Raw genomic sequence first — 15,413 nt, 5'->3', positions numbered from 1 at the left:
GCGTGCGTGCACGAGGCTGCGTGTATGCGCGCGCGCAACAATGTGTGCGTGCACGTGCCGCCAAAATTTTGGTCGACTTCGCGTGCTTTGGACGCATTCGTCCGACCGGCGTCGGGTGCGCGCGCGCGCGCGCACACGCGGAGAAGCGTTACGCGCGCGTGTATACATGCATACGCATGACCGACGCGACGGCCACGCGACGTTCGACGTCCTCGTGAAGCAATCGCACTAAATCGCACGTCTCCCTGGAAAATTATGTCTACACTATTTTCATCGCGGACACGCAGACGTTCGGAGACACGCAGCTTTTTCAAAACGTAGACGCTCGCGCCTCGAGGAAGTGAGTCGACGAGCTCTCATGGAAGTGGGCGGACAACGTAATTTGCAAAATGCTTATTCGCGTCAGAATCGATCATGCAATAACAGTACATATCAAATAATAGAGTGTTATTTTTGGTTGTAACGCATCTTGACGTTTAATAATATTTATATGCTAATTTGCAAATACATTTTTCAGTTCTATAATCTGCATGCCGATTTAATTTGTCGGATTTGAAATGCAATTATAAACTGAAACTAGAAGTAGTATCATTACTTCTTAGTTCAAACTAGAAAAAATTACATTGATCATCAATTTAATATTGATGCTAATAAGAATTTATTGCGAAAAATTACCTCATCCAAGGTTTCAACCTGAAATTCCTGATTTTTCAAGACGAGTATCCGTTTAAACAAATTCGATCACCGAGGCATGTTGAAAATATTCATCACAATAATCGAACATCAGGTAAGGTCTTTTGGGAAACCTATCCTGGAAAGTAGGAAAGTAGTTCAAACTCTGGATGAACTGATATTTTTCGCAATAAACTCTTAGCATCATTATTAAATTAACGTTCAATGTAATGTTTTTTCCAGCTTCAATTTACGAAGCGTTTTAAGTCTAAAAACTAAATCGATGCGCAGTTTATAAAATTGAAAAATGTATTTGCAAATTTGCATACGAATATTATTAAGCATCAAGATTCGCTTCGACCGAAATTTTTTTTTGGATTCTTTAATTTATTTTATCTATTATTTGATTTATTCTTATCAACATAATTTCCACTTATAATAGCACATATGCCTGGAAATTAGAGCAATTATAGCATATTTGATTATAGCATAATTAATTATCTCGTTTTCCTTAATGTTGTCGAGTAATAAATTAAATGAAGAGAGTAATTAAATTAAATTTATTTGCTGGAAAGTAAATTTGTCAATTTCGAGAGAAATTAGCTGTTTACGACAGGATATTGCGTTTTGTATTTCAATATTGTCAATATCTCGGCGTAGTGCGATTCCAAGAAGGATCCATTCTCCGCATTATTTCACGCGCTAGTAGAAACGGATTTTTGTGGCCAAGTTTTCTGCGAAAATAATTATTTAAATCTTTGAGATCTTAAAGTGCATATATAAAAAAATTTTTATGGTGTGTTTATTTTCTAAAATTAGAAATCTCGATTTTAACCCTGTGCACTTTGATAATTAACATGCTTTATATCGTATCCATATATATATATATATATATATATATAATAGATTGAGGTGCATAATCGAGACCTTTCTTCGAATTCCCTCCGATTCTTAACTATTTCCGAGCTCTAGCGGTTCGGATCGCTTCGCCGACTACGTGACCAAAGTATTTCAGAATTTCGACAAGCTAACTAAACTCGCTCTTTATGGCCCTGAAGAGATCAGAAAGACCTTCGTCAACTCCCTGTCCAAACTACTATCGTTTTCTCGGCGTCCTCTATGTTTCGGAAACGGAAAGCGATAATCCATACTTTAACATACTTTAATATACTTTGACAATGTATCAATCTTCTATCATACGCTCCATCTTCGCTTTTAACATTGACAACACATTATTACCCCTCATCATGTTATAGCAAAGTTACTTATAGCGTTTGTATCCACAAATACATAAGGAAGTTTTTATTCTTATTGGAATTCCAAAGAAATTGTTGCCGGTAGTTACCGACATCAAAGCGAAAAGATACACTATATCTCCAATCATAAGGATATCGCGAATCAGGGAGGCCTGGGAAGTGGACCGTTGTGCGGGTTATGGTTCACTCCGATCTCCGGGGGAGTTAAAAAAGGGAGAGGGTGTGAGCTCGTACCGCCATCCCTTGCAAAATCGACCGCCGGGTACCAAGCCGGGATAGGAACAGCGTGGGAGGCTTGAGCTCCCTTGATTTCGGGTTGCAACGCACGTTGCCTGACATTGATTTTCCTCTGCCTCGCCCTCCTCTATCTTCTCTCCATTTGGGCCCTCGGCCTCTTCTCCCTCTCTTTCTTTCTCTCTAGCTCCGTCAATATCGTTGATTTTGCCATCCTGTTCCCTCTTATCGTGCCGCGGTCTCTCTTATCCTTCCGATTTGTTCGTCTCTTTGTCCCTCCTCTCCTCTCTCTTTTGGTCATCCTCCTCTTCCTCCTCTTCCATCCTCTTCCTCTCCAGTTCGAGTGCTCGCCCGAGCGGCGACCAATTTGGCGCCACCGAACGAAATGTGTCAAGGCCTGGCGAGATCCGCAGCGCCACACGGCGTATACGCACACACATCATTCTATTCTCTCTGCGCACGCAGCATTTTTAACTTTCCGGCAGGGTGGCTCGGTCGGTTCAGGACCTCTATTTTCTACATAATAAAATCCTGCAGTATATCCGGAGGCTGGATCTAATATTTTATTCTTATATCATATCTGCTATCGCAAAAGAAAATAGATGATCGTTATCGTGTTATCTTCTATGGATGCTTTCTAACTGTAAAATTACTATATTTTCGTGTACACGGCGATACAAGCTGTATTCTAATTGCCATAATCGTCAACACAATACTACATCCGTAATCAGAGAGCTACTAGTCGGTTCCATAAGCTTATGTTTTGTAATGACAATTATGGGCTTTCTACAATAATGAAGTCGTTACCTAAGCTTTGAGTCTTAAGCCGTAAGAAATTGACCAATCATAGTCAATTATTCTTGCCACATTCGACTGTGATTGGTCAATTTCTTACGGCTTAAGACTCAAACTTAGGTATAATGACTTATTGTAGAAAGTCTATTATATATTACTAATTACAACGGCTATAAATAAGGTTGGAGAACGTTGGGTGACATTTTTGCTTTTTTTCATTCAATACAAGCTGAAGAAGCTACATTTAGAGGGGTGTTCATAGTCCGTTCTTATTTTAAGACCGTCTTAAAATGTTAAAACAATCGTCTGATTAGCTGACATTTTAAAACTGCATTTAAGATAGTCTCAAATGTAAGAATCGACTATGAATATCAGCCTTGTGCCTAAATTCTAAGCAGAATCGTAAGGCTCGTAACATATTCCTGTAAGATTTGTAAGAATTTTTAAGCGCTTAATACCTTTATACAATATTTTTGCAGACAGCTTCTTACTAGCCATAAAATTTACGAGAAATCGTAGATATTTACGAATAATCGTACGTCTTACGATACATTCGCATAAAATTAGTACTAGTTATAAGTTCTTATACAAGTTTTACGAGAACACGTTAAGAGTCTTACGATTCTGCTTAGAATTGACCCATTAATCTAATTCTATTCGAAATCGTAACACAGCGTACACATTCCGTTCCAATTGAGTCATGCACAATGCTATACTCTGTGAATTCCTATACGTACATTTATATCAAGATGTAATAAGCAATTGAAAAGCACTCTATTTTGCGTATCCCGAACTGTTTTGAGCTACGCGATACCATCTTTGACTCCGGGCCTCCATTTTCCCAACTCGCCACGTATACGCGTCAGCGCGTAAGATATCAGCGGAGGCGCGGGGCGAGATCGCTACGCATCCGGGAGGGCCGAAAATGAGGACGGGAGGGCCGAGAGGACAGGATCGTACGCTGATAACAGTGATACGCTACAGCAGCGTTGCGGCCTGCGATCGATCGCAGTGAAGCCGCGATGAATAGCTGCACGTTGCGGTAGGGCTGTGTGTATCGGGAGTCACTCTTTGCGTTACACGTTTGTTCGATCCATTCAGCCGAAAAGGGAAAAAAGGGTCAGATCGACCGATGAGGTGTGGGGATTGAGGGACGGGGGAGACCTTGGAGGCTGCCATTGCGTTTCGTAACTTAACCTTTCCATTTTGCCGCCTCCCAATCATCCGTCCATCCCTCCCTCTCCCTCCCCCCCTCTCTCTCTCTCTCTTGCCTTTTTCCTCGCTCCCCCGCCTCCTCCTTCCCCGAGCCCTCTGGTCCCTCCGGTCAAACACGCACGATTCCTCCAAGAATTGGAGACTTGCTCCAAATCGCCGTATCCCCTTTCGCATCCTTCCAGACCATTGGACTCTGCGATCCTCCCCGGGTCGTGACGATAATTCGAGGCGCGAGCGAGTACCCGGGCTCGGGGGACTAATTGGAACGCTTAATTATTTTCCGAGGAGCGTTCGTTCGAGCCCATCATAATAACGGTTTAATAACGCGCCCTGCGTGCGGAGGGAAAGACAAACTTCGTTTTCTAGGACAGAGATTCGGGCAGTGACATTCCTCGAATTATGAAACTTCGAACAATCTAGACCGTGTGCCACGATTCCGTCGCGGTACTCTCGCGCGAAATGAAATTCGCGAATTTTCCAAGAATTTCGGCGCCGCATGGCTCGCACCTCGATACACTCGGGAGACGTAGTTATGCGTGGTAATCATCGATAAACACGAGACCCGGGCGATGGATCGGCGATTTCTTGGGCGGCGCAGATGGCGCGATACCTTTCCCAGAAGCGTCCCGCTTCCTGACCGGCACCGTTTTGCGTTTCTGCATGTTTCAGGGGCGTATCTACCCCGCAGCTTCGTTCCCGTCCGCCCTTTCTCTTTATGCCAATGATCCTCCTCACCGAGCTCTCTTCCTCTCCTCTCTTTCTCTGTCTCTTTCTCTTTTTCTCCTTCAGGGCCCGTCCGGCCACTCTCCTCTCCTTCTCTCTCTTCCGGCTTACGGCGTCTTCGCGCGTACGAGTGCCTTTGTTCCGGCGCGCGGTCCTTTGTGAATTTCATAGTCAGCTGCACGAGACCGTGTGTGCTGCCCCGCGGCCCCGTTTACATTTTCTAGGATGCCACGGCCCACTATTTTTAGGCGCAGTCCGCCGAGGAGGAGCCGGCGCGGTTCCATACGTAACACGCGTACATCGTGTTTTTCTTTCGCCGCGACTGATATCATCATTCGCTTGTATTTTTGGCGCGTGTAATGATAAATGTGGTCGTTTATTCCACGCGTCAAGTTGACATCGAACGCAGTTTGTGTATCGAACGAATAAATCTCGGAATCGTGTAACGTTGCATAAGTGACACTATATAGATAATAAATGCACTGTAAATAACAATTAAGAAAAATGACCGAGAATAATAATTGAAAAAAAGAAAGATTTCTCATAAGCCACGAACAATGGAAGGAAATCTCGAAAAATCGATTTTTTTGTACGAAATGCATCGTACATTTACACAGAAAAATACGTACTATGCATAATAAATACTAATTATATACTTGTTTCAAGTTATTTGAAAAGTTCATATAACCGCAAATCTATATTATAAATTCATCACAATTTATTCAAAATATTCTAAATCCTAGTAAATTTAATATATATATTTCAACCAAAATTATTAAATTAAAACAAATATATTTGCTTATTATATAAAATCGCTTCAGTTTTATAATATTCTTTAAAAAAAAATTAATTCTTGTTTTGAATACGTAATAATTGAATACGTTCCAGTATGAGTTCTTCTAAAATTTGTAATAAATATATTTAAAATTATTATCAAGAAAATATTCTTTGTTCTAGATAACTATTATTTAAAAGGAAGAAAATAAATTAAGTAATCACTTTTCTTAGCAACAGAATGACATTTTTCTGTGTGTACGTGAATGCGTGCATCACTTATGCCGACGATTATTTATGCGTTGAACGTGGCAACAATTTTTACGATGCTCTAGCGTGTGATTGACGCGTTCCAGTATGATTCTTCTCATCTTTCCCTTCCATCTCTCGTGACACCTGAATCGCTGTAGCGAGGAATCCTTTCGTTTAAGAGAGAAGCCCCGATGATGGGCGGTCCCCTCTTTTTTTTCTCCTTCGAACCCTCCACCGAACTGTTTCCGATTAATCTATATAATTTCGGTAATGACACAGTGTGTCACGCGCAGCCCGTTGGTGAATGGCCCCCGTTCAACTACTTGCTCGTGAAACGCAAACGCAAATTTCGGCCAATTCATCGACTGTGATTCAGCATAGAATTACGTTAGAACTTATTATTATTGTTAAACGCACGCGTGTGCAATGCTGCTGTTAAGGACCGATGATGTCACGGTGACCCGACGTTTGAGAACATCGCCGCATCTCTTTGGGATTAGACAAAGAGAAATCTCGTGTGTGTTAACAGGCGACGAGACTAACGCGCTTCTCATTCGGAGGCACGTCATTGATACAGTGCGGAGTCTCTCCGACTTCACAATGAGCTTCTTGCTTATACATTGGGATGAAGTTCGAGGACGGTGTCACGGCCATCTCCCATATAACGTTAGCTATTTCAATGCTAACAGCAATTTTAATTTTTATCACGCAAGTTCCATGTTGTACCATCTAACAGTACTTTTCATACATTGGATAGCAAAAATTATTCTTATTCCTATCTTTTTTCTGTGGCGATAAATTATATAAAAACATTATGACATACTTTTAGAGAACGGTATATCTTTACGTATCATAATTTATATCGATCTTGAATCGAAGCAGCATTTAATTATGTGTCACGTTTCTCTCGAGGAATGTTTTTTTTAAATGCTTAATGTGCATATTTAAGCATTTAGTTCAGCCTAATATTATAGCACAGTTTATAACTTAATTTCACTACTTCAACAATGTAAAAACGTCAGCTTTAGAAATAGTTTAACAATATATAAACGGAACATATATTGTACTATTATAATACGTCGTTACGTATTGCGTAGCAAGAAAAGTATCATACAATAAAGGTCTGAAAAATTGCGACTACATCGGATTTAGTGTAACAAGAAATATGCGGGCTGCGTTATATATGACAAAAGGTCTATTCGCGTTGCTAACACTTTTTACACTTGTCAGCATCTTCGCCTTTTCTCTCTTCAACGTTTAAATATATATTTATTTCATTTTAAGCACAAATATTTGTGTAGATTTCAAGCAACGCGAACAGAGCTGAAGATCGTTTGTCGGCCGCGATCGGTTTTGCGCGTTCGCGCGTAGCGAGGAGGCCGAACCGACGCGGCGATTGCTGTAAATGGTACTTCTGGCACAAATTAATCGGATTGGACGGGAAGTATATTAGAGCCCGAGGTTGGCCTTGCACGCGCCAACAATCTCGAAGGCATTGGCCTAATGCTCCATCGTGAATCGTTCGCCTCAGCCTGAACTTTGTTTTCTTCTCGCCGATGGGATTAATGGCGAAACGCGGTTGCGCACTGGTTGAAAAAAATTATGTATGTGTGTAAAGGAGAGAGAAAGAGAGGGAAGAAGAGAAGCTAAGTTGCGCAATCTGCATTCAGTCTTCCTTCCACGAAGGTTTCGTTGCGGCATTATACATGCGCGTTTATACGCAGAACACTATGATTAGCTCATAGGCTTACGTGTCAATTAAATCGGGCAATCGTGGAAAAATTTTAACTACATTCGAAAAAAATAAAAGTTTTTTTTATGCTAGGTCTTTTATGTAATATATCACGCTTGAGACCGATGTATATCACGTTTGAGACAATTCCGTGAAATATTTTTTTGTGTCTATTAATATTTTTAACCGCCACGTACATGAGCGACGCTTATACTTTTTTTGAAAATTATAGCGTTCTTATTTACTGTCTGTTTACGGCTAATAGTAATTTAGCCGTAAACCAACTAAATAAACGTAGGTATGATCTACTTACGATTTATTTAACGGACTGGATTTGTAAACAAAGATTTCTATTTTTCCAGGTAGGAAATTAAAGTGTCCCTTCTGCGAGAGACTGTACGGCTACGAGACGAATCTACGCGCTCACGTGCGGCAACGTCACCAGGGCATCAGAGTGCCGTGTCCGTTCTGCTCGCGGACGTTCACCAGGAACAATACCGTCAGACGGCATATTGCGCGAGAGCACAAAGTCGAGATCAGCATGAAGGACTTGCAGCAGTCCAACGATTCGGTCTCGGACACTGTGCTCCAGTAACAATGTCTTCGGCGTCGCTATCACTCTCGCCGTCGTCACCGCGGTCACCGTCGTGGTCCACGTGCGGTGGTACCGGAAGCAACAGTTCCGGTGACCACTTCGCCAGAGCCGACCGCGAGACTGGACCGCGGTTAGATCGTACGAGACGAGAGGAGAGGCTGCAGTTAAGTACCTTCGTTTTCCCTTCGTCGTCGTCAGCGAACGCCGTCCCGATTCCTCGTCGCGAGAGCGATCTCTCCGCGTGCGCGCCTGGAATCGTCGAGAAATCATATACGAGGGGCACGACTATGAAGATTCGTATGGGGCAAAGAAACATGGAGGAGGCACGGAACAACGATGCGCACGGCGCCTCGAGTACGCTCGCGAAAACGCTGCGAATCACAAAGCTAGTCAATGAAAGTGCAACGGTCAAGTAAGGATTATTAACTAGGAGCTTTTTAAACGAGAGACGAGAGATAGCGGGTGAAGGTAACGACCTGAGCGGCGAATATGGCGCATAAACACGTACACGCAGAGCCGTTATAGCGCAGGCGACTGCGACGAGAGAACCAATGCAAACTCAGGTAAACTTAAATCGTGGCACGAACAAACGCCAGGAGAAAAACGCTACCTTTTCATAGTTCAACGTAGATCGGATTACTCGCCGTCGCATTTTAATCGTTAACGCATTTTAATCGTTAACCGGTTTACCTGTTTCTGATACTACTATCGCTGTTGAGAAGTCGAGCCTATAGGATCGCGACGTTCCGATGGGCGATACCTATCTACGTTACGTTTACGCGCGCACCAGTGCCAAAGACAAGACGCTTTTTCTACTCTGGAGTAATTCACACGTCTATTTTCAGTTTCGCCTTTTCATACATCCGCGTACAACCCGCACTCCACTATTATAATATAATAATCGCGTTGGAACCCACATATCCGAAATCGCGCCGAGACGACACCCGACGAAGTACACACATTTTATACAGTTACGATTTTATATAACGTTTACGAGAGATTACTGCGATTTTAGGGCGGACGACTGTCGTGCGATTAGCCGTGGGAGAGTCACGCAGCTGTTCACGCAAAGATACTTCTTGGCGAATGCGTGGACCTAGCACGTCGACCGAGCAATAATCACGTTGATACATCATTGTACTATGTCGACATCGATCTTTCTGGAAAAAAAATGATAATAAAAAGAAAAAAAAACGAACGCATTCACCATGGAAGTTCGTCGCAACGGCTGCGATGCCTCGCGGCGAAACGATCACTACCACTTTGTTACCTGTTTACAATGTTTAAAATGCGGACTTTTGTCCGGAGCAATAGTCGCGTACCGTGAATATAGAGTATAGCCATCGATCACACACGTGTGATCTTAAACAGTGCGCGCGGTTACGCGCGAAATAGTTGCTATCCCGGTTGTATGAGATGTGATCAATGCAATAGATTTATATTACACATTACCTATATGTATAGATATATAGAGATATACTCCTAGTCAGGATGGCACCCACGATATTACTTGTTACAGTATTTACACTTTATACAGATTAATCTGTCTTATTTTTGTTCCGTTTACTTGTTCTCCCTTTCGTTTATTTTTTTTTTGTTCTTTCGCAGAAAGTTTTTAAACGGTTATTCTCACAACGATACCCGCCTACCGTAAGTTATCAGAGACAATAGAGACGATATAGAGAATTATTTAGTATTTAAAGCGCGTCGTGCGCGAGCTGGGGATATAATGGTACACGAGATAGAAGCCGAAGAGAGTTCATTTCCGTTCTTTTATATTTTTATTTTTATTTTAGTTTTTCCTTTATCTCTTTTCTTCTTCTTTTTTTTTCCCGTTTTCTAATAACATTCAACATGCCAAATATATACGTGAGCACTCGTCGCGCACGCGCGCGCATAACTCTGCCAAAAGTATGACAGTACTACCTCATCGTTTTGCAATGCATTACACACAGGGAACACAATAGCGATATATTATACAGTACAATAAAACCTGTACATTCCGTACAGCCGCTACTATTATTACTACTACTATTACTACTACTTTGTCCGGTTAATGTCGGAGCAGTTCTCCTGCCATTGCTACCCTCTTGGTAGGGTAGCGCAAGATCGTGGATCTCGGAGCTTACACACAGACCATAGATTTTAATTTGAAATTGCTACATGCTTCGCTTGTATCATAAATCAGAATCCATTCACGCTAGTCAAACACATGTACATTCGACGTTTTGTTTCTTCGCTACAATCATTCCCGTCCCACGAAGTTCATTCGTCCGAGAAGCTCCGGGATCTTCGATTCGCGCACGTGATGTCTATACGTAAAATAGGTCCATTTCCTTTTCGTTTTGTTGTCGCGAAGGGCGCATTATTGAAATAACACAACATGTATGTACAACTGTGAAACCGTAGTGAGTGAGCGCGAAAGCGAGCGAGTGCGTACACATATGCATAAGCAGTCGTGAATGCGCGAGCGAAGCGATTCGCGGGAAGGAGGAAGAGCCGCAATTATGCGTCGTGATCCGTTGTCGAAATTGCAACGCGAAATCATCCGACGTGTCGTCGGACGTTGCTGAAGCGGTCGCGACTGGTTGCACCGTTTTCGTCCCGGGGATGAAGCGAAAGAGGTGATAATACAGAATGGTGTTGATCATCGAATAGATCGGTGAGATTAGCGCCGATGTGCTGATGAAGGAGGTGGTGGAGGAAAGCGAAAATTATTCGAGCGTAGGTGACATCGATTGTCCCGAGGGAGCGTAAAGGGAAGTTAATCGTCGGGGATGGGATTAATGATGCTGGACGACGGAGATTACATAGTCATAGAGAAGTTAATTCCCGGGGGAGAAGCCGCGGGAAAAGGATATTCAAAGATGTTATGTGTCGTTTACGTATGTGATGATAGGAACATACACACACGCGCACACACGTACATACACGTACACAGAGAGATAGGGAGAGAGAGGAGGAGAGAGAGAGTTATGGGAGAAACATACGTACATACGCACGTGGACAGCACACATGCTCGTGTAAATAGATATACGGTCGCGTATGCCAAGTTATATAATGAATCTTTTACTTAATATATATACAAAATATATATATTGTTTTCGGCTGTTCTGCTAAGCAGAGGCAAAGGCGGGAGGGGGGAAGGATACCTTTAAGTGGTACAATGAATTAGCGTTAAGTTTAAGTAGAGGGATCGGAGTTATTTGGCAGAGTGGAGCGGCGAAATTCGAAAGTTAGAATAATAACGTCAGACGCGGAATTTCCGGAGGAGAGGGAGTTGGTTAAACCCAGGGTTTAATTGTTTTGTCATACGTAAGGATTAGGAGTGCATACGTAGTAAAGGTATTTCACACCCGACACTTACACGAAATACACACGTACACGTACAGCAGATCGAGAAGAGCGAGAGGCAATGTTGATCGAGGAAATTATAAGAGAAAAGTAAAGAACACACGTACCTTAAAAAAATAAACGACGTAGAATTAAAGTGAAAATTTAGAATTAATTATAGTCGTAATATTATCTCGACATCGATTAGGCGCGTAAATGGACGAAAATTTTTATTATTTGGAACGGCCGAAAATCGGCAATTTGACTCAAATCGATTATGAATCGTCATTGATTTCATCGTATCGCTTTGCTCAAAAATAATCGAATGATTCTTCAACGCGCTGTCGAAACGAAATTACGATATTTTTATTGTTTACTTTTTCCTCTCGATTCTCCCCGAATTCGTCAGTTCCGAGCATCTCCGGCTCGAGGATGATATTCCAAATTCGCTGCTACAGTCGATTTTCGTCGAGGTACGCAAGAGACGGGCTCGCGATCGGAAGTCGAAAATGCGCGAAACGAAACGCGCGCGCTTTCAGTTTCCAAGTTTTCGCGATCCGTCGTACCATGGTACAAAAGTATAAGGTATTCCATTCCCAAAGATGCGCAGTCGTCTTGAACACGGCGGCTACTCTTTGACCAATCAAAGCGTTACCCTAAATTTGGGGCAAGCATTTGGTTGATTGTTCTGATTTAGTCCGCTGGCCATTATGCGCAATGAAATACCTTATATTCTTATACCAGATGCGTCGTACATCCGGTGTAAGAATTATATTTGGTCTATATGTATATATATGTACACGCTGAAATACACACACGTACACATAGACAGACACGTACACACGTACACGACACGCGCGCATACGTACGCGTATGTATGTACCATTATTGTATCACGGCGGTAGGATAAAATGTTGCATGTTGTTTCTATAATATGTGTTTTACGGATTGAGAATCCTTTATAGATGTCGTGTGTGACACAAGGCTTGACACGAGAGACGAGAGATGTTCACACCGTGGCTCGCTCGTGCGCGCACGTTTTCGAAGAGCAACGCGAACGCAATCGTGCGAGAAAGCCGGATAATCGGAGTAAAGAAAGAAATTTGCGAGCAATTTAAAATTTCCAGAAGATGGTACTCATTTCTAAATTGATCTTCGGAATTATGTAAGATGTGATGACACAAACATTCCACGAGAAAAAAGTCTCGTTTTTCGATCTAATTCTTTCGGTCAAAGATTCGAACGTTATTAAAAATTGCATCGAATTGGGAAAATTGTCGTTAAATTAATCATATTGTACTACAATGATTCGACTGCGATATTCGAAGCTGCACGCTCGAGCACGTCGAAATGGACGATTGTCACGGTGTGAACGGGAAACCTTCATTATCATTCGCATCGCGCGGGCAGCGAGCTCCAGGACAGACAAAGAAAAAGGAAATCGCGGCTGCCCGCGGGAGGAGAGTGAGAGAGCAAAATTGATGTCATCATTGCACCTACACCGCGCGCAGAGAGTGCACCGGCAACTACTATACCGTTTGCTCGTATAGTATATAATAGTACTATACCGTAGTTGATAATGATTACATAATACATGTATCACGCACGCATAAGCATATTTAAAAATCGACGGAGCAATGAAAGAAAGAAAAAAAAAAGAAAAAAAAAGCAAAAGGAAGATACGGCAGAGGGGGGCGACAAAAAGAGGATTGAAGGAGACGATGAAGAGGAAGCGGACACATGGCGTAGCGATGTCGCAAAGCGGGACCTCGAACGTCCGGGGAACGAGCGGCTCGTTTTCCCGGCCGCAACTTATAGTACAAAGTAAACGTAATGTTTAAGAGTTAACAAACAGAACAGACAGGATGTGTGAATTTTGTAAACTTACTATACACGCTGTAGAGAGAGAGAGAGAGAGAAAAAAAAGAATTATATAGGTAAACGCACATAGAGAAAGAAGAGAGAGCAAAAACCAAGTGCGCCGCGTGGCCAAATGCGTCGGTGACGAGCTCGTCGTCGAGGACCGCGTTCCGCGCGATCGGCCTCCGCTCACGGAGTCCAACGCGATCACGATGAACGATTTCGCCGTATCCTTGTATACCTCAACGTCGACATGGGCCCGTTCGTAACGTCGCGGTCGAGTTAAAACGTTAATGCGTCGACGGCGAACCGTTTCGCCGCGACGCCCGGAGAATCCGTGTCGTACTCTCGAGGCGCGACGTGGAGACGACGGGACGTCGCGCGCCGAGCCTATTTCGCGTCCCCCGTTCCTTATCTTATCAACACAATAAGACTGATCTCTCATCGTGACGACGTATGCGAGAACACTGCCACAGAGGCCGGGCCGGGACCTCCGCTAGCCTCGTCGCCGATTGCGTTCGAATAACGGCCCGCGGCCGCCGCAATAATGGATCACAATACTTCGTCACACACTAGTACAAATGCTACCTCACACACGACATACAGGGTGCGCATAGAATGAAGCTTATGAAAAAAAAAAAAATCTGTGTATAACATGGTAAAGCGATAGTTTGCAAGATCGGATAGGATTGTCGCGTCGCGCCGCCGTCGTCGCCGTCGCTTTCATTTCGGCGAGAAAAGGGAATAAGAGGGAAGATTGTGAAAAAAAAAATAGTAAAAAGCAGCTGTCAATGATCGGGCAAGCACCCTTCCGCTCCCGGAAAATGTCGACACGGCGTAAGGCGCGCCGCGAATCCTTTTCTCTCAGGAATATGAAAACCAAGTACAAACTACAAAGTATAATAGTCTATAAGGTTCTTAATAAACATAAATCAATGAATCAAGCGATGCAATAGTCGAGTGTATAGTAGGGACTGTGTCGGTGTGTTCGTTCGTTAAAAGATCTCTTCTCTCCGATGTATATCGCCAGAAGTCAAACGCTTTGTTGATTCACAACCGCGAATCCTTGATCGTTCGCCATGGAAATCAGTCTAGGAATGTGTGACCTCCGAATCGATTCGCTAAAAATCGATTTTTGCAAAAGATAGGGTCGAAACCGATCTCTCTTTGGTAAAAAAAGAAGTGATTCTTCACAAAAGATCGGTCTAGAATGGTCCCTTTTGCTTAGAAAAACCGATTTTTCACAAAAGATCAGTTAAAAATAATTTTTCGTTTGGGAGGTCGATCTTTTTAGAGGATCGGAACATTCCTAGAAATCACTATCGGACTTATCGCCGATTTCTCTCTCGCGATTTTTCCGCATGATCAATCGCTCTGCGCGCGTCGAGAGACGCGCAGTTACGCATAACATTATAACAGGCATATATACGGTGACCATCTACGTCCTTTATTGTAAAGGACAGTCCTTTATTTTAGATAGCTTTCCTTTAGATTTATTTGTTTCTTCAAAACTCAATTTTGTCCTTTATTTTGACATTACGGGAAATTCTTTTCTAATTAGCGTTCCAATATCTAATATTATATTAATGAGCAAATTTTTACAGAAAATATTTTGCAGTTTCATATAAATATCATTTGTTTTTGTTAATTGTATTTCTCAATTTTTTAAATTAAATTTATTCAAACTAGAGTTGTTTTCATTTTTTATTATTTTATTATTTCATTTTATTGTTTTAGATCAAGTCAAACCAATTTCAAACTATCAGAAAACTGCACATTATCTCAATTTGATTATACTTTGCAATAAAATTTTATAATGCACAGAATTCTTGATAGTCACAAACTGATTTGAATAAAGCCCTAAAATTTTCAGATTTGTCCTTTATTTTCTTTAAAAAAAATATGGTCACCGTAGACATATAGCAAGTCCACGCGCTTCTCTCGAGTTCTTTACGCGAATCCTTCTCCCGTA

At 42.3% G+C, this 15,413-nt stretch overlaps 1 protein-coding gene across 1 annotated transcript in view; it reads left to right on the top strand.

The window, feature by feature from the left end:
- Positions 1 to 11,711, top strand: part of chinmo (Chronologically inappropriate morphogenesis) — a 65,513-nt gene extending 53,802 nt beyond the window's left edge. Inside the window, 1 exon segment of the mRNA XM_018457848.1 lies at positions 8,016 to 11,711. Within this exon segment, the coding sequence (XP_018313350.1) occupies positions 8,016 to 8,248 (233 nt within the window). The 3' untranslated portion in view covers positions 8,249 to 11,711.
- Positions 11,712 to 15,413: the final 3,702 nt, after the last annotated feature.

The sequence above is a fragment of the Mycetomoellerius zeteki genome, unplaced genomic scaffold (genome assembly GCF_001594055.1).
Source record: "Mycetomoellerius zeteki isolate Tzet28-1 unplaced genomic scaffold, Tzet1.0 scaffold69, whole genome shotgun sequence".
Lineage (NCBI taxonomy): Eukaryota > Metazoa > Arthropoda > Insecta > Hymenoptera > Formicidae > Mycetomoellerius > Mycetomoellerius zeteki.
This window is presented reverse-complemented; position numbering and strand designations above follow the sequence as displayed.